This window comes from Chrysochloris asiatica, unplaced genomic scaffold (genome assembly GCF_000296735.1).
Source record: "Chrysochloris asiatica unplaced genomic scaffold, ChrAsi1.0 scaffold00350, whole genome shotgun sequence".
NCBI lineage: Eukaryota > Metazoa > Chordata > Mammalia > Afrosoricida > Chrysochloridae > Chrysochloris > Chrysochloris asiatica.
Genome location: NW_006408868.1, coordinates 675,902 through 695,966, shown reverse-complemented (window position 1 = coordinate 695,966; position 20,065 = coordinate 675,902). Strand labels below are relative to the sequence as shown.

At 46.5% G+C, this 20,065-nt stretch overlaps 1 protein-coding gene across 2 annotated transcripts in view; it reads left to right on the top strand.

The window, feature by feature from the left end:
* Positions 1 to 20,065, top strand: part of POC1A (POC1 centriolar protein A) — a 116,123-nt gene that overhangs the window by 18,514 nt on the left and 77,544 nt on the right. For both annotated transcript variants that reach the window (XM_006876017.1, XM_006876018.1), the window contains exons 7-8: positions 3,109 to 3,177; positions 5,563 to 5,661. In XM_006876017.1, the coding sequence (XP_006876079.1) occupies positions 3,109 to 3,177; positions 5,563 to 5,661 (168 nt within the window). The remainder of the gene's footprint in view (positions 1 to 3,108; positions 3,178 to 5,562; positions 5,662 to 20,065) is intronic.

Genomic DNA, 20,065 nt, shown 5'->3' with positions numbered 1-20,065 from the left:
TGAAGCAAGAGCATCTCACAAAAGACTGTGTCTGAGCACCAGAGATGGAAGCAGAGATGAGGATCTATAGAGAGGGAGCAGCTGAGGACTCTGGACTCATGGAAAGAGAGGAACTGGGTGCTGGCGGCCAGGAGGCAGGCTTGTAGAATGTGCCCTTTGGTTGTTTAAATTATTATATGTTCCTGAGTGTATACCCTTCCCCGCCCCCAAAAAGAAAACAAAGGGAATGGAAGCAAATACTGTTGAATGATGATACACGGAGGGCATTGTAATCACTGCAATGAAACGATGATGTAAAGCCGATGTTCTCCCATGTAAACTATCACTCAGTTCACAATCAAACTTAAAAAACAAAAAAAGACTGTGTCTGAGTTAGGGAGCATGGTCCCAGTGGATATTCCTGTCCTAGACCTGGTCTGGAGGAAATGGCACTCAGGTGGGTACTGGCTGTTGAGAGCCAGATGGAACACACACTGCAGAAGCCCAGCCAAGGATTGAGATCACGGAGCCACTGCTCAGTCACATTCAGGAGTCACTGCCAAGGCCCTTGGAATTCACCTGTGGGCGGGAAGGACCAACTTGGCAAAGTTCCTGCCCTGAGCTGTTGTCCTGAATGCATCAGAGAGTGATTAATGGCACAAAGGGAATTTCAGAGAAAAATTTCAGTCTCATCACTAATGGTAATAAAGAGAGATCCCCTGAGAATGTACACCTATATAATGAGCGGATTAAGGAGCAGTTGCAGTAGGAATTACAAAACGTTTGGAAGTTAATGACAGTGAAAATGTTGCATATTAGAAACTTGTGGGGTCTATTAAGGTGGTAATCAGAGGCATATTTGGGACTTTAAATAAATTTATTTAAAATGGAAAAAGATGGGGAAAAACTGAATTAAGAGCTCTCTACACATGGAGCTACAGAAAGAACAGAGAGAAAGTGGAGAACATTCGTAGCTCAGGGCATTTGAGGAGCAGTGAACCATCCATTATGGCTGGTGCCTTGGCAAGGGGACAGGAAAGACACTGGGGGAGTAGAACTAGACTGTCTGGACCTCTAGAGGCCGAGCTTAGTGGTTGTTGTTGTATAGTGCTGTCGAGTCGGTTCTGACCCATAGTGACCCTGTATACCGTTTTGAGGAGCAGCTGGTGAGTTTGAACCACCGACCTTGCATTTTATATGGCTTTGCAGTCTGGCGCATTAACCCACAGTGCCACACCAGGACTCCCGCTGAGTGGTTAGGACCATGATTATCAAGGAGCCTGAAGCATGTCACAGTGAAGAGTCACATTTACATTCGAAGCCACATGGGCGCTGGCCCTCAGCTTCACCTAGGTACAGCTGTCCTCTTCTTTTGTGTCCCTGGGAAGTACTGCAGCGGGTTTAGTGGGCTGCTCTTTCCAGGAATGCAGCAGAGGGTGTGGGAGCTGCATGGACCCCTACTGGTGAAGAGGCCCTATTGGGAAGGGCTGAGGCCTGGTCTCTCCAGATTCCCTGCTCCCCTCCCTAGTGTGGAGGTTCCTGAGCCTTGGACTGAAGCCCCTCTTGTTTGAAGGACTTCCAGCACCTGTTTCTGGCCCTGACTCCCCGCTGGCCACATTCTTCTGTGGTTCTCCTGGTGCTATGGCTGCTGCCACTGCTCTGCCTCCAGTATTTTGTTCCCAACTTGCCATCTATTGGTTGAGTGCTGACAGGAAAGGAGTGACCCACAGGTATTTGTTTGGTCACTTACTTGCTGTGACTTCCTGGAAACCCGACATTATTCAGTGAACTCCGTTCAGGCAAAGAGCCATCTTTATTGGCACTTCATGTACTAGTTTCCTTCCCTTTTCTCTCTTCCCTTTTTGCTTTTCCTCAAAATTAAAATAGTTTTCTTTTTATACTAATGTAGAAGTGCTATATAGTTAATGCCATATAGTGTAATACTCAAGCCAGAGTTATACAGATGGTGGCTTGAAATATGTGCATTTTGTGCTTACTGATGTTGGGGTGAAATTGGTATACTGTTTACTGGCAGTATACTTATAGCCTTCAAACATTGTCTCTCCTACTTGGCTATGTCACCCTCAGGGCGGGTAAATGCACACACCCTCCTTTGAGGATGTTGTTGTTAAGTGCCACTCTGTATAGGGTTTCTGAGGAGCACTTGGTGAGCTTGAACTGCTGGACCTTGCAATTCAAACCCACTTTGCATTCCAGCGCATTAACCCACAGTCCCACACCAGGACTCTTCCTGTGAGGATAAAGTGTGTTAAGGTGCAGGTAAGGTGCTCTGAGCTGGCCAAGTGCTCAGTGGTAGCTGGCCTTGTACTTTCTTCAACTTCATCGTCTCCATCATGGGTACCTCTCAGAGAGGAGCTATGGGTGGATTCCAGAAGTATGGGTGGACATGTTCATTCCTGCTCAGAGTGCCTAAGTCCAAGTGATAGCTCTCATCTTTCCTGGGATCGCTGAACTTTTTTCAGGTTCCCCTTTCTACCCTAAATGGAGCTGGTGTTTTTTGGAATTGAATGGCAGGTGCTTCCTAGTGTTACTCTCCTTCACAGTATCAGCCTCAGCTCCACTGCTAGGGCACCTGTCCTTGTACTGGGGTAACCTTGGTGGCCTTCGTGACAATGCTGTACTGCCTTCATCTAGGGATAAACCTCTTTTATCTGGTTTTGCTTAGGGAGGGCTAGTTCCAGAAGGCATGAGTCCAGTCTGGGGCTGGAAGAGGGACCCGGAGTGAAGTTCAGAGGTTCTAATAAAAGTCTGGGAGGGGAAGGTGGTTGATAGTTGTAGTATTGTCAATCAGTCAGTTCTTGCTCTGTGCATCTTTCTAGAATGGATTCATCCCCTGCCTCACGCCTGACCATGTTCACTACCCCTGTGACTCTAAGCACTCTGGCCTGGCATCCCCTTCAGATGGTTGTGCAGACCTCCAGCTCCTGGGAAACCAGAGCAGGCTCATCCCTCCCACCTACACAAGGGGTGCCGGAGTAAACTGTGGGTGGGAGGAGGCTCTCAGCCTTGTACCCTACTGCTTTCTTTCATTTAAGAGCATCTCATTTACTCTTTATCAAAATCTAGAGTGACTTTTGATATTTGTTCTTTTTTTACTTGCTTTAATAGGGACCAGCCACCACTGTTGCCTTTTCAAGAACTGGGGAGTATTTTGCTTCTGGAGGTTCTGATGAACAAGTAAGTAAAGAATGATCTAAGGCGTCTCAGCTCATTTTGATTGGACAGAGCAGAGGTTGGAGGGCATATTGGAGTCAAGTGGAATTTGAGCAGGCTGGGTCTTGGGTGGCTTTCCATGACCTGCAAGTCCCTGATGAAGCTCAGACTCCGAGCTTTCATCTTCTCAGAGCGGGCCTCTTGTCGGTGCTTACCTGGGGCAGCATCTCAAAGCCCCCACTACTCAAACCAGCAAGAATTCAGAGTCTGGGGCTATTGTTATCAGGAAAATGGTTAAGTTTTTTGTAACTTCTTTTTCCTGATTATAAATGAATGATTAATGTTATTTAGATGGTAACTGTGGCCCTGATAAAATGATTGATGTGGCTAGAGTTTCAGCCACCTTACGTCTTTCAATCTTCACGGCAACTCTTTGGGTCAGGCACCCTCATCACCCTATTCTGTAGATGAGGAATCTGAGTCTCAGAAGATGAGAAAGCTGACCAGGCACTGGGGCCCATCTGATTGCAGAGTCGTGCCTCTGCTCTGGGTGTCTCACCTCCATCTCCTGCCTTCTCCCTCTACTGTCTGGCTGTTGTGCACTGACGGAAGGGCAGCCTTTTAAAAACCTTTGACTGTACAGAAAGGCCATACTCCCCACCCCTCCCACATCACCCTTTGTTCCTAGCTCCTTTTGTCCAGATGACTGAGTACCAAGGACCCACTTCATGGGCTGGATACCCTATCCAGTACTGATCTTCCAGAGAACTACACTCTTGTTCGGGGTGGGGTGGGTGGGAGGGCTACTCTGAGCCACTGTCATCTTGTTCTTCCCAGCATGCTTGGCCTCACAGACTCCTCAGGCCAGGAAAGCCCCACTGGTTTTACTGCAAGCCCAGCTCCAACCCCAACTTTACTATTTGGGGTTCAGTCCTCTGCCAGTAAGACAAAGGGTGGTTTGAGGCTCTTTTTCCAGAACCTTTGCACACCAACATTAGCTCCTACACTAACTGATCTGGGGAGGGGAAAGGCAAAGGTGACCGCTGAGCTTTCGTTGCATGTGAAGGCCTGGCTTATTGCTTAGAAGCAAATGAAGTCATGGCAAAAGAAATTCAGGTAACACAAGGGGCAGCCTGGTAGAAAGTAAGTCTTCCACCCACTCTGGCCCCTCCTCAGGCAACTCCCTGGCTACCATTTTAACATCAGCTCTGAGAGCCTTTCGGAGTGATATTTAGTGTTATCTGTTGTACTAATTAGGAATCAGTCCACTCCTAGGCAGTTAGTTTGAGTGTCACACAAGGACCTTAGAAATAACATGTGTGTTGCTGATGTTCTGTGTAAAGGTGAATAGTGAGAGACCACAGTAATGATCAATCAAGAGCAGTAAACAGTGGCGTGCTGAGGCATGTCCTGAAGAACCAGGCTCCTAGGTGTATCCCAGTGATGGGGAGTGCCTGCCTGGACACACTGAGTTTTCTTCTTAAGCAGATTTGGTGGGTTTCTGTGGCCTCAGTTGATCCCTAACCACATTCCACAGTTCCTACTCTAAGGTGCACCCACATCAATCATCTTGGATGAGAAAAACAGAGGAATGTTGCCAACAACCCTCCAGTAGGTTAACTTACTGGCTCCCCTAGAAGGTGTGTCCCTTGGGGCTTTTGTTAGAGGAGCCTCAGGACGTGATCTTGTTTAAAGGAAGATATTCATGGTAGTGAGGATTTTGTGTGGTTGAGCTTAGCGTTTGGAATACTTGTGTTACTGGATGCTCCCTGGATACAGCATATATATCAAGTTACCCCTGGGAGCTGTACACAGCCCTATGAGATGGGAACTAGGACCATCCCCTTTTCACAGATAAGGGGACTGAGACAAAGAATTTGAGTCACTTGCTGAAGGTCACACAGTAAGGGGTGGTCTGGCTTGGAGTCTATCTTAACCACTTCTCATAGTGTAACGGGCCAGACCACCATATTCAGGAGCTTCAAATAGCTGGGGGAGACATGTTAAATAGGAAAAGGAAGAAATGGGTTCACAATTCTGATGTTGTGAGGGAAATAATTAGGGGGCTATGGTAAAAATGAATAGGATACTCAGGGAAGGCCTTTCTGAGGAAGTGGTATTGAGCTGTAGACTTTAGCCTGAGGAGGAGCCAGGCATGTGCAGGACCATCATGCAAAGGCTGTGTTCCTTCCCTTCCATCCTGGAGGCACTTCCCGGTCCTCTGGAAACTTGCTCCCTGGGGAGGTGGGGAGGGCCCTGGAGTAGGAGTGTCACTACCAAAGTCATCAGGCAAGATCACTTTTTTGCCACTGGTCCAGACTTTAGGAGTAGTGCCTGGGCCATTGTGTGGGTCAAATAGATTGGCGAGGGTTTTCTCTCATGATTTGCTGTGTTGCTTGGTCTTTGCAGGTAATGGTTTGGAGGAGTAACTTTGATGTTGCCGATTGTGGCGAAGCTGTAAAAGTTCAGCGGCCCTCAGCCACACTGGCCACCTCCACCAGGAATCTGGTAGGTTACAGGAGTGTCTTGAGCCCAATGACTGTGGTGACTGGGGTTATTTATGGTGGATTCAGGGATGGTGAGGGGGCTCAAGTTCAGGCTGCTCATGGGTAGAAGGGACCCTGGTAAGATCTTGTCATCTACTAAACAATACTTTGTCATTTGTGGTACTTCCATTTAAACCTAGAATGAAGAAGGAAGACATAGAGGGGCTGTTAAAGTAGGCTGCTGGATGTCCAGGTGCAGGGGTTTTTCCATGGCACAAAAAAAGACCTTTCTCATGGGGAGCCTTGAGCTTCAGGGCCTGAAGCCACAGCTGGATGAATGGGAAAAGCCATGTGGCTCTCACTTCCCTTTTTTTTTTTAAGCCATGGAAAGAAGGAAGTTCCTCAGTCACGAACCATTTTCAGGACGTTTGTTGCTAGAGTACACTGAGTGTCCTTGATGTAAACATCTAATAATAGTTTTTGGTGAGTATTTGGGGGTAAATTGGTAACTGCCATGTCACACTGAATAAGGTGTTGCATTTCAGCTGCAATAAGCATGGAAGCTAAAGATGGTGTGTCCATAAAAGCCTGAGGGTGTTCACTCCTGTGGTCACAGCCTGTTGGCATCTCCCCCTTCTAGACCTTAGAGGCAGCATAGCCTCCCCCAGGCAAGAACACAGGCCTGAACAACAGGAAGTAACTTGACTGAAGCCCCCAGCAGTCAAGGCTGGAGCCCAGAATAGAGCCGGGAAGTCCCCTGCGTCTACCCTAAGGCTTTCTTTAACTCTTACAGGTTGGATTCCATCCCCCAGCCCCTGCCCCATGTAGCCATTTGTTCCTGTAGTCAGGCCCTTACAATGCTGTCCTCTCCTCATAGCTCTGCCCATGGAATGTCACCACCTGAGGCTTGTATATGAGGGAGCTTCAAAAAGTTAATGGAAAAATGGAATTAAAAATTAGTGGATTTTTCCACGAAGTTTTTGAAGCCCCCTTGTAGGATGTGATTTTGGGGTCAGAGAATTGTGGTTGAATTGTGGCTGTGTAGTCCTGGGTAAAGTACCCACTCTTCAAGAGCTTTTGTGTCCACAATGGGACCTGAATACTCACACAGGCAGGCTGTGAGAACCCCATGTGTGATGTAGGTGAGCTGATGACTAAACAAAGTCATTCTTTGTTTAGATTAGGACTTTGTCCTTATCTGTGTCTAAGTTATATGGGCCTCCTGCAGACATACCCACACATGGATACCACGTGTCAGTCACACTCTCCTAGAGGCTTCTCTGATCTTGGGATTCCTGGGTCAAGAGAGCTAGCTTGTTTTAAAATAACTTTTCAGCGCTTGGGTTTCCTCTTGAGGTTTAAAGGGAAGCTGACATGTGTTCTTCTTCCCACCCAAGGGTTTCCCTGGAGTTGATATAAAATGTGGCAACTGCTTTGTGACCATACCCTAGAAGCTCAGGACCCCATGAGCCTCTGCCACCCTCTGGCTCTCTCCACGCACCCTGGGTTTCTCGACAGTGGCATTATTGCTATTTTGGGCCAGATAGTTACTTATTGAAAGGTCTGTCTTATACATTGCCAGTATGGAAGGACAGAATTGCCCTCAGTTGGGAATTGCTGCAGTAACTCCTATCTCAGGAGTGACTCCAGAGAGGAAGCTGGTCTAGCAGCAGCAGGAGTGTGACTGAGACTGGAACTGTACTGGTGGTGGAGATACATGGTGGTAGGGTGGAAGGATACATTCTTGGAGCTCTGCGGTAAGGTCCCAGTAAGGATTCCAGAGCGGACTCCTGCTGGATTGAGTCAAATCTGGGCAAATAACAGAAGCCCATTTTGTCAGAATGTTTTGGCTTGTCCAGTTTGGGGATCTTGCAGATGTGATGGGAAATACCATAGAAAGTCCTTTTTGCCTGTAGCAACTTGGTGACTTGTCTTATCGTTGGAGTGTGTTCTTGCCCTTCCTGCCCAAGGACTTCCTAGCCTTGAGATACTATCTGAGGAGGGTTTGATGACTGGCCAGGGTGACTTGGCTGCTTCAGGTGCTGGAAAATCCTTCGAGCCTCTGCAAATTCCAGCTGTATCCACACTGGGTCTCAGGTTATAAAGCCCCATTTGGGGATTTTAGGTTGCACCAGGTCTAGCAGGGCAGACCTGCCATGGACTCGGTCCAGGCAGCCTTGGAAACCTTCTTCGACAGTCCCTCTGTCCTGGAGACCTCCTGCCCAAGTCTGTGGTGTTTCAGTGTTGGTTTTGGAATGAAGACTGTCCTTGAGCCCATTCTGCACAGAGCTATTTTCAACCTCTGGTTGAAACACACAGCTTATTTTTAGGCACATTTCATGTTGAAAAGCAAAGGCCATATCCCAGACATTCACAAGAATAATGGGTCCTATTTTCCCTCTGTTCTTGGCAGAATTGTGCATGAGGAGAGATTTCAGGGCTTAAGACTGAGGAGTGTTCTCTACTTTAAAGGTTGCAGCCCATTCTCTGGGCTGGGTGGCCAGGTTGCTCAGGTTCTACTTGCGACAGGCTTCAAGGCTGCAGGAGGTTTGGAAGAACCACTTGTGGGGAGATGAGTTCCACCCAGAGGGCTCCCGAGTGGACCACCATAAGGCGAGCTGGGGCGCTGGGAGCTGTTGGCAGCAGGCTCGTGCTGTGTTTTCAAGGGTCTGTGCTTCAGTCTGTTTCCTGCCACATCCTGGCTACTCCTCCCACCCCCCAACAATGATTCTGCAGGTCTGATGCCCTTATGATGTCCACACTTTAGGGTCTGTCCCTGAGGCAGAGGACCTTGGATTTAGCACCTGCCCCTCCAAACTCCAGCCATTACAGGGCCAAACTTCTGCCTCAACCGCAGAAGCAGTTTTTGACCACTTTTAAGTAGCAAATTTTAAATAGTAGAGATGCATTTATTCTGATCTATAACTGTCTTGGTGGCACTTGGTTCCGAGAGTAGAATTTTAAAATAGTAATTTTAAATAGTAATACTATTGTAAATTTTAAAATAGTAATACTATTTTAATAACAACAACAACTCTTACTCTGGCATCCCTTCCAGCACCTGAGGGCCCATTAAGCAATTGTGAAGGTAGGTTGTGTGGGCTGGGTAGGGAGGGGAAGAATGTAGAGTTCTAGGTATTTCCACGAAACTGAAAAACAGAATCACTTCTGCATTTTCAGGGTTGGCAGTGCCCGGTTCCCTTGAGTTTGGGGACTGGGGGCTTTTCTCAAGGCTGCCTCATTTGAAAGCTTCTGAATTCAGTAGACTTATGTCTGAGTCTTGCCTCTGCCTTACCTAGGCTGTGCCCCTGTGCTTGTGGCCAGACCTCTGTGAGGCTGCTTCCTCTTGTGTCGCATGGGGAGAAGCTGGACCCTTCTTCAGGAGGTTACATGAGGTAGGACATGTCATGCAGGCTCTTGGCACTGTGCCTTGCACATAACAAGTGCTCATCAGGCATTAGCTTTTTTTATAACGTTCCATTTTCCTCCCCTGTCTGAGAGTCAGTAACCACTGTCCTGTCCTGTCAAGATGTTAAGAGGTCTCTCTCCATGTTTCCTGAGTCTAGGAGGTTCTCTGTGCAGGGACCCTGGGTCCAGAGGATGTGCTCCACTCCTAGCATTTCTTCTTCTTTTTTTTTTTTTTTTTTTAAACTTTCTGTTGTGAAAAGTTTACAGACAAGGTCATCAGTTTTACATTCAACAAATCGTGCATTTTGTTTTATCTCCATATTTACAATCTCCTCCAGCACCAACAGTTATCCTGCTTCTTCCCTGTGGTCCCTATTTGCATTCCACCCACCTTGTATCCTTTGGAAGCTTTGTCCTTAGGAAAATGTCCTTTTGATTTGGAATGATTGACCATTCTATGGCGCCAGCTCTTCTTGGTGATTGTGAAATTGCTTCCTTTTTACTTCTGGGATGGCTGATTTAAAATCTAGTGAGATAGCAAAAATTACCGTAGGGTTTGTTGTTGTTGCATGGTCCCCCAACAAGGTTTCCATGCACCTTGTTTGCATTATTACAAGCTATCCAATCCTCTTAATGGGCCAGAGCACCTTATCTACATGGTCCTACCCAATCATTTGGAGTCCTGGTGTGGCGCTATGTGTTAATGCATGGGACTACAAAGTCTGTTTGAACTCCAAGGTTGGTGGTTCAAGCTTACCAGCTTCTTCTTAGAAACCCTATACAGGGTATGAGTCGGAACTGACTTGATAACACTTAACAACAGCAACCCAGTCATGTGGGAGTTACAAGATCTTGGTGAGAAAAGCCATATAAAAGTGATTCATCACTGATAAAAAGGGTTGCCTTTTCCCATGGCTACCTAAATGGAAGAGGCTTGGTGTGGCGCTGTAGGATAAACACTGGACTGCTAACCACAAGGTCGGTGGTTCAAACCCACCAGCCACTCCTTGGAAACCCTCTATGAGGTTGCTATGAGTTGGAACTGACTTGACATCAATTAACAGCAACAACAACCACCACCTAAATGGAAGGCCTGGGAAGTGTTCTGGGCTTCTTAGTTTCAGTGAGAAGAAAGAAGAGACTAGAAATAAGAAGAGTCTTTGTTTGTTGCCAAACTACTCATCATTATTATTTTTTTAACAATTCCTGGTTGGAACAAAACCTTCTTGAAAGTGGCTGGTGAGTGAGGTATCCCCAATCCAGGAGTACCACAGGTCCAGTGCTCTTGACAGAGCAGCCACTCCAGGTCCAGGGCCCTTCCCTCCATGTCAAACTTGTCACGTCCACTACTGGGCATCAGGCAGGTGCCTGTCTCCTTTTCCTTCTTGATGCCACAGCTGACTTTGCTGCAGGTTGGGTCAGAGCTGTTGTCAGGCACGTGTTAAATCATTTCTATGTACCTTTAAAGAATTTTTTTTTTTTAATGTTTTATTGCGAATTATATGATAGTTTACATGGGAGAACATTAGTTTTACATTCATTCTATTGTATATCGTTTCATTGCCATGGTTACAATCCCCTCCATGCATCATCAACCAACCAAAGGGTATACCCTGCAAGCCTGCCCCCTATACTACCCTTACTCTGGAAGTCTTCAGCACACAGTCCCTCTCCCTCTCTGGATCTAAAGTCCCCAGCTGCTCCATCGCTCCACGTCATCGTCTCTGCCTCCATCTCAGGCATCCCCGCTTCTCTGGGTAGGATCCCTCTCTTGACTCTTCTCCGTTGATGGTCCCAGGGACCTCCGCTCCTAGACTGGAAAGTTAATCACTCCCCTCCTTGCTATAAAACATCTACCTTTACATTTCCAACCCTCACAATCAGTCCTGATAACAATTATTCACTGTTTTATCACAAGAGACCCCTCTGCATTTCATTGCATCAGCCCCGCCTAGTCAGATTGAATACTACTCACTGGAGATTCTACCTTCCTCCAGGCCCTCTGGATCTAGGTTCCCTCTTGAAAGCTTGTAAGCCAGTCACTTCTTGCCTTTGTAGCCCCCACCCCCCCATTTTGGGTATCCAATGTCCAAGTTGCCCATCCCTGTCTACTCTGTGTATGGAGGGGGGGCGGTGGGAATGATTCTTGCTGTAAGGATTTGTTCCTCTTTTGAGCTACTGCTTCCATAAGTGTAGGCCAAGTTCATCAAATTGTATCAGATTACTCTTTTTTTCCTCTTCTTTCTTTTTCTAGTTGAGCTCTGATCATCCAGTCATTGAAGTCAGGTCAAGTGGGTATTATCTGCAAGTGTGGGTGTTCTTGTGTATATGCCCTCTCTTTTTATCAGCTACACGCTGCACTCTCCACATTGTAGGGCTTAGCTCACCACTTCATTGCTGTTGTTCCCTCATTTCCCTTATCGGTGACGAGCGTGGTCACCAAATCAGAGCATGTATTCAAGAATGGGTTGCTTTTGACTAGTAGAAGAATAGCAGTCTTAGAAATACATCAGGAGGTGCTCCCTGGTTATCTCGGTGGTGATAGTAAGGACACAGACCTTTACATTTTTGTTGCATTCAGCCTCATATACTGGTTCTCAGATATTAGCCAGGATCAGAATCACCCTGAGGGTTTGTTAAAGCCCAACTTGCTGGACCCCATTCCCTGAATATCTGATTCAGTAGGGAATTTGCACTTCTAACAAATTTCTAGGTAATGCTGATGCTGCTGTTCCAGGGACCCACTTTGAAAACCCCTGATCTGGTGGAAAACAGTCTAGTCGTTGGTGGCCATGATATCTTGGGCATGGAGGCAGGGGGAACAAGAAAGGCTGTGTTCCTCTTAGGAAGTTGCTCTGAATTTGTTGGGGCTGTAGCTTGGGAAAGACAATTGGAGGATCTTTGCCTCTATCCAGAAGAGGAAAGGGATGCAGTCTTGGTTCTAATCTCAGTATAATGTTAAAACAAAACAAAACTCAGTGCTGCCATTTGGGCCTGAAGGCAAATCCAAAGACACCTACTGGGCTCCATTTACAACTCTGGTTTTCTTACCAGAGAGGATATGACTCCCTGTAGTCCTGCATGAGCCTCTGCCAGATCCATGGCCCTGTCTCAGCTCCTTCACCAAGTCCATCACTGCTGCTGCCATCAGCCTTAGACACTTGTTCTGGAAGCTACGTTTTCTGGGCCACCTACTTCCTGCTTTGATGTCTCCCCTAGTAGCTCAGTGTTCCTGGATCCTGCCTCTCACCCTGCAGACATGGGTGCTTATTCCAGAAGGGGGTGGAAGTCTGACTCTGAGCTTGAGGTGGCCTGGGTGCTGTAACTCAACTTTTAAACAATTACAAACAATTGTAGAACCTTTTGGGAAGTGCCGGTAGGTAGCTGAAGTACAGAAACCCCTAAAACAGTGGTGACAGCAACAGTGGTGAAGAGAATGAGGCTGTAGAATGGGACAGGAGCTGGAACCTCTTCTCTGTGCTGCCTGCACACAAGTGGGTGGGTAGGTGGGGGCTGATGAGAGTTTCCACCACTGGAAATTTTTCATCCATTCTACAAGCAGGTACATCCCTATCTAGAGGAGAACTATGTGGTAATTAGGAAGGCAGGCCTGTGTAATGGCTTAAACTAGTAGAAGGCACATGCTCAAAAATGTAGAACAAGACGTACTATCATAGTCACACTGGATAGAGATGGAAGAACTTGACTCTGGGATCCAAATGAGGCCTGGAAACTCTTCTGTGGCAGCGTCCAGACACACCTAGCATAAAAACCTGGGCATACACACATCTTTGAGAACTTTATTATCAAGGGTTTCAGACTGTGTTGGGGTATCCTTTCCCTGTGAGAGCCAAAACATGAGAGTAAGTGGAAAGTCCAGAGTAGATTTGCCCTTGTCCATTGCACATTGGGAAATGTGCCACAATCACAAGGCAGAAGACAGTGTGAAGCTGTAATCCAAGGTACGCATGACCCTGGGCAAGGGCAGGCTGCATGCCTCAACCTTTCCCCTTTGTTTCAGCCCCATGGGTGATGCTGCCATTTTGCTGATAGTGATGAGAAACTATCTGCAGTCCTGTCAGGCCATGCTGCCAAGTCCCCTCTGTACTTGAGAGCCAGCAGAGGCCACGAGAACAGTGAGCCAAGCGTGGCCTGCAAGGTAGAGGATGGGCAAAACTGAGGCCTTTGGCAGGTGAGACTTTTCTTTCCTTTTTTTCTCGTTTTCTCTCTCTTTTTGTTCCCGTACTGTCTTTGCTATCTAATGCTGCTGTAGCAGAACTCCTACAAGTGAATGACTTTTAAGAAATGGATGTTAACTTTCTCAGTTTAGGAGGTTGGAAGTCTGAATTCAGGGCCCCAGCTCTAGGGGAAGGCGTTCTCTCTGTCAGCTCTGGCAGCTCTGGGGGAAGATCCTTGTTCTGTGGTTCATGGGTGATCTTCATGGGGTATGACATCTGTCTTCTCCATCTCTGCTTCCTTAGTCTGCTCCTTCTGTGTGTCAGTACTGCCACATCAACATTAACACTGAAAAAACATTCCTAAATGGGATTATGACCATAAGTAGAGGAGTCAGGATTTACGACACATATCTTTAGGGGCAGGGGGGTTCATAGTTCAGTTCATAGCACATGCTGTTTTTCAGCCAAAAATGAAAGAAATGAGCTATATGCAGAAATAAACCCAGTTGCTTAAATCTGCCTGGTTCTGTAGGCCACCTGCCCCCCGTTCCCCAGTCTGAGGTATACTCATCCTTCTAATTTCTGTGTAGCCTCCCAGGAGGTCAGCAGCCTGTGACTTCTTCCTGCTTCACCAACCAGGGCGCTCTCCTTGCTGGACCAGCCACTTTCCCCTAGTCAGGTATCTGTAGACACAGTAGCTACCATGGTCTCTGACATAACAACAGTTGTGAGGATGGTGCAGGACTGGGCAGTGTTTTGTTGTGTTGTGCATAGGATCACTATGAGTTGGAACCAACTTAACGGCACCTAACAACAGGGTTGCTATGAGTCGGAACCGACTCCATGGCAAACAACAACAGTGACAGCAACCACCCTGTCCTCTGTACACAGGGTGCTCAGTTACATGGACACAGTTCTTGCTGTGTGTGGGGAGTGTCACCTCTGTGTGTGAGGCTAGAGAGAAGTGCCGACTCTGTCCTTGTGGCATTTTTGGTGTTCCCGGGCTGCGTGAAGGAAGCCACTTTCTGGCCTGGCTTGTCACTTTGGAAGTGACATGGGGTGATATGTGGGCTCACAAAGATGGTAGTAGAGTGTGCAGGTAAGATTGACATGAGGTCTGGACTAGAAGTTTAAGGTACCTCTTTTCATTTTAAATGGAAACGAGCCCTTTGGAGTGTATATTTTCCCAGATTGGCTGGCACATGGCCCATGTGATATAAGAGTGTTGGATAATGCTTGTATTTATGTTCTCATTGGTTACCATGGGAAAATCAGAGTAGATGGTTTCCATAGAGATTATCTGAAAATTATAGTTTTTCTCCCAAGGTCCAGCATTGATGTAGGGTTCACTGAATACTCGGTGCTATCGGGTTTTTTTCTGTGGCAGGGCCAAAGGCTAGTCTGCAATGTCTGTGGACTTAGACAAAGTCATTGCCTCCTGTGTGTGAAAGTCCCAAAGCACTGAGGAGTGTGGGGCTCTGCCTCCACTTCCTGTTGGGGTCCCTCAAGTCACCTAAGAAAGTACTTTTTATTAAAATAAAATAAAGCAAAAACCCTTTGTATTATAGATACTTTCAAGTTAGCACAAAAAAATAAGAGAGACTAATACAATGAATCCTTATAAACCACTCACACAGCTTCAACATTTGGCCCCCCACATTTTTTAGAAAAGTTGGAGTTTGTCTTTTTAATGGCAGATATATCATTTCATCCTAAGTAAGGACTTTTCTGGGTTGCATAACATAACTGCACCCAACAAAACTAAGAATTTTGTTATCACACCCAACAAAACTAATCATTTCCTATCATCAAATACCTAGGTCATATTCACATCTTCCTTATTGTATCAAGACTGTTGTTTTGTGATGTTGTTCAAATAAGGATGTGGAGAGCGTTGAGAAAGCTCGTAGGTTTCTCTCCTATTTGCAGTTCAGATGCTCAGAGGATCGAGGACCCTTGCCATGGAGCCTGTATCGGGCCAGATGCAGAGGCAGCTTCTGGGCTTGTGTAACCTTCCCACCATACACAGAGATGGTTTTCTGCTGTGAACTCCAGGACTCCCAGGTTGCTACCTGGAGCTGTGTGTGGTGCAAGTGGGCCAAACACTACCAGCTGCCCTGGGGGCCAACTTCCGCTTGGGGGCGCTGTTCCTCTTCACAACTTATAGGTGGGGAGGAGGTGATGCAACTGTGGTTCACCACAGCTGTCTTCATTCCCCAGGAAAAGAGAGGCCTTGAGATCCTAAGAGACCTTCCCTGATTTCTCCCTGGGCAGTCTGGGGTAGGTGAGGAGGGCCTCTGGTTATGGGAGGCCTGTCTGTTGGACAGAGTAGATCCTGTTGTCAGTCATCAGGCTTTACTTATGTCCTGTGATGCTTTACAAAATACAAATGACCAAGTCTAGGAGTGATGCCCAGGGTGTGGTCATTGGCTTTAGCACTCTCCATTGAACTAAATGCGAGGAGAGTTTAAAATAGTCAGCCTTTGTTCCTGGGGTTTAAAACTCAACTCCAGTAGTTACAATTAGCTGTCTTCAAGTGGATCTATAAATAAATCGCTTCTGTTCCTTTTTGTCACCAAGAGCTTCAGCATCTTCCCGAGAAGTCGGCTCTGCCGCTCATCTTCATTAGACGCCTCTCATCTGTGGGGCAGCTGCAGCCGTCAGCAAGCTGGGCTGACACACTGAGCTTGTAATGACAGCAGCTCTAAAAATCCATAGTCCCCCAACGTATAGAATGACTACAGAGAGAAATATAGTGACTTTACAGTGGAGAAATCTGACAGGACGATCAGCATCGCCACCAGCCAAGATCAGTGCACATAATAAGGCGCGTCAGCGTCATGAACCCAGTGATATGGTTTGCATGCCTTTTTGGTGGTCCTGTCAAAAATACATCACTGCCATCATAGGGAAATAGCAGACAAACCTACATTGAAGGACATTTGACAAAATAACTAACACCCTACTCAGTGTTCTCTAAAAGTGTCAAGGTCATGGAAGACACGGAATAATGAGGAGTTGACCAGATCCCAGGGGACTTAGGAGAAGTAACAACTAAATGCAATGTGAGATGCAGGACAGAATTCTGGCACTTCGGATCCAAGGGCTTTAGTAGAGAAACTGGTGAAGTTCAAATGGGGTCCTCAGTTTGGTTAATGGTATTGTACTAGTGTTAATTTCCTGGTTCTGGTCATTGTACTAAAGGAGCCTTGGTGGTGTAGTAGGGTAAATGTTGGGCTGCTCACTGGAAAGTTAGTGGTTCAAACCTACCTACTGCTTCATGGAAGGAAGATGCGGCAGTTTGCTTCTATAAAGATTATAGTCTTGAAAACCCTATGGAGCAATTCTAGTCTGTCTTGTCAGGTCACTCTGAGTCAGAATTGACTCAGTGGCATTGGGTTTGGTCATTGTACTGTGTTTGTAGATGTTAACACTAGGAGAAGGATCTATGGAGCCTCTAAGCACTAGTATTTACAACTTTTCTCCAATTCTACAATGAGTTCTGAAAAGTTTAATTAAAAACAAAACAATACTACAGACCTAAAATGGGGTCTAGAACTTGCCCAGTGAAATAGGCCTCTTACGGAGACTTTCCAGTGTATAGGACCTTAGCTGGAATCCTGAACCCCATCCAGAACCTTCTGAGGTGGGACAGTCTCACTAGAAAGGGACAAGGAAACCAGTGGAACAGCTGGAGCAACAGAAGATACATCTTCAAAAAAAGATCAGCAGAAAAATTCCAAAACAAAAATGGCAGTATGATTGACTACCACAAGAACAAGCAAGTTGTTCGCTGGGAAGCCATCAAAGCAAGCAATCAAGTTCCTTCAGGACAAACCCCCCTCCAAGACTGAAACTCAAAGGGAACACATAAGCAGGCATGTAAGCTTGCTGGCGACCACATTGATCTACTCGTGAGTGGAAGAGGAGGGAAGGCAGCAATGAAGAAATGGGCTGAGTTCGGTCACATTCCATAGACTCCGTTGATCTGCAGATGAAAGAGAGAAGTTGGTCTGAAGTGTGGTGAGACCTGGAGACTCCTGAGCCCATGGACAAGGACTTAGCCACAGATGGCTAGAGCTGAGAGTGAAGCATCCAGCTGACATGAAGTGAGGGGAGATGCACAAGAACACCCATACTTGCAGATAGTACCCATTTGACATAGCCTCGGTAACTTGATAATCAGAACTTGACTAGAGGAAGATAAACAATTTTTGATAAAAGAAATGAGTGTAAATTGCTACCATTTGATTAACTTGATCTATACTTGTGGATATAGTAGCTCAAAATACCAACTGAGAGGGAAGGAGTCTTCACATCAAGGATTAATGCTATCCCCTTTGTATACACGGTAGATAGGGGCGGGCAACTTAAACATTGGCTACCTAAAATGAGGGGGTGATAAAGGCAAAAAGTGACTTACTTACAAGTTTTCAAGAGGGAGTTTAGTTTTAGAGTGTGCGGGGGAAGGTAGAGTCCCCACTGAAAAGTTTTCATCTTGTATAGATGGGTCTGGTGAAAAGAGATGGGAATAAGATTCTTATGATTCAATAGTGAGTAATTATTATCATGACTAATTGCAATTGTCTCAACTGTAGAAGTAGAAGTTTTGTAATAAAAATGGGGGACTAGTTAATCTTACATTCCAGAAACAGCACCCTAGGACCATCAAGGAAGAACAGCATGAGCAGAATGTGGGACATTATCCAGAGAAGCAGCGACACCAGATGGAGGCAGAGATGAGGACATGGAGAGAGGGAGCAGCTGAGGACTCTAAACTTGTGGAAAGAGAGGGACTGAGTGCTGGCGGCCAGGATGCAGGCTTGCAGAATGTGCCCTTTGGTTGTTTAAATTATTAAATACTCCTGAGAGTTTCTGTGTACATCCCCTAACCCTCCCCACCCCCCAAAAAACCCAGAGGAAATGGAAGTAAATACTGTTGAATGATGATGCACAGAGGAGATTGTAGTCATTGCAATGAAAAGATGGTGTAAAGCCGATGTTTTCCCATGTAAACTATTACTCAGTTCACAATTATAAAAAAAAAAAAAAAAGTTAAGTTCGTAAGTATTTAGCAACTCAATTCACCCTAATCAAGGCCTGAATTTGTAAAAAACTACAGTTGTCTTTTGGGCTTTATTAAAAGCTGTGGTATTCACAGGTGTCTCTGATAGCGATGGGATGCATTTCTGTCCAGGTTGTTATTGTTGTTAAGTGCTGTCGAGTCGGTTCCGACCCATAGTGACCCTGAACAGGGTTTCCGAGGCTGTAAATCTTTACGGGAGCAGAAAGCCTCATCTTTCTCCCGTGGAACAGCTGGTAATTTCAAACTGCTGACCTTGAGGTTCACATCCTAATTCGTAACCACTCTGCTACCAGAGCTCCTTTCCAGGTAGGCATAGATAATGTAAGGCAGTCAGCATTCGATCTGCAGTAGCCCCAGGGTAATGTTTTTGGAAATCAGCTGACCAACAGCCAGCACTAAAATGAGTATGGGCTATGTTCAGAGGAATGTTCTTACAAGAGTGTTTGTCAGCATAAAGAGTACAGGGCAGCTTTGTCTGCTTGTCAGTATGACTGCATCTGAGAATGTTCCCAGGTACATGTGCTCTGGGAACCGCAGGGCAGATTCCTCACTGTGTTTGGCTGCCCTCCATCAGGAGCACAGCTCCATGTGACGCCCTCTCCATTCCAAGACTTTAGTGGACTGTGTGTGGCTTGGACCCCACCACCCTGCCCACTTTTCTTCTCTCCTGTGCTCCTACCCTGCTGAGCTCTGCCTTGCTGCCCACCAGTGTGTGCTTCTGGCTGTAACAGGTGTGAAGGCCTGAAGGTTGTGCTCCTGCCCTCTCTGAGCCCTTCCAGGGAAGAGGACCTGGGCCCTCCTCTGTGCCAAGGAGTGTTCTCACTGCACGATGGCCATGTCCTCTTTTTTTTTTTAATATCATTTTTTTAAAATGTTTTATTATGTATTGTGTGATAGTTTACATGGGGGAACATTCATTCCATTCATTATATTCATTCCATCATACATTGTCTCATTGCCATAGTTAACATCCCGTCCATGCAGCATCACCCAACCAAAGGGTATACTCTGCAAGCCCACGGTCCTCAACACACAGCCTCTCTTCCTCTCTGGATCCCAAGACCCCAGCCACTCCATCTCTTCACGTCATCCTCTCTGTCTCAGTCTCAGGCCTCACTGCTCCTCTGGGTGGGGTCTCGCTCTCCGTTCTTCTCCCTTGATGGTCCCAGGGCCCTCTGCTCCTAGAATGAAAGGTTAATCACTCCCCTCCCTGCTATAAAATATCTACCTTTACATTTCCAGTCCTCACAATCAGTCCTGGTAACAATTATTCACCATTACATCCTAAGAGACCCATCTGCATTTCTTTTCATCAGCCCTTCCTAGACAGGTTGGATACTAATCACTGGAGACTCTACCATCCTCCCCACCCTGTGGATCTAGGTTCCCTCTTGAAAGCTTGTAAGCCAGTCACTTCTTACCTTTGTATCCCTTCCCCCCTTTTTGGGTAGCTAATGTTCTAGTTGCCCATCCCTATCTACTCTTTGTGTGGAGGGGGTGGGAATAATTCTTGGCGCAGGAATTTGTTTCCTCTTTTGAGCTACTGCATTTATAGGTGCAGGTCCAGTTTATCAAATTGTATCAGGTGACGCTTTTTTCCTCTTCTTTCTTCTTTCTTCTTTGGGTTGAGCTCTGTTCATCCCGTCATTGAAGCCATGTCAAGTGGGTATCATCTGCAGGTGTGGGTGTTCTTGCATCTGTCCATCCTCTTCTTATCAGTTGGTCGCTTCACTCTCCACTCTAGTCCTCTGTGG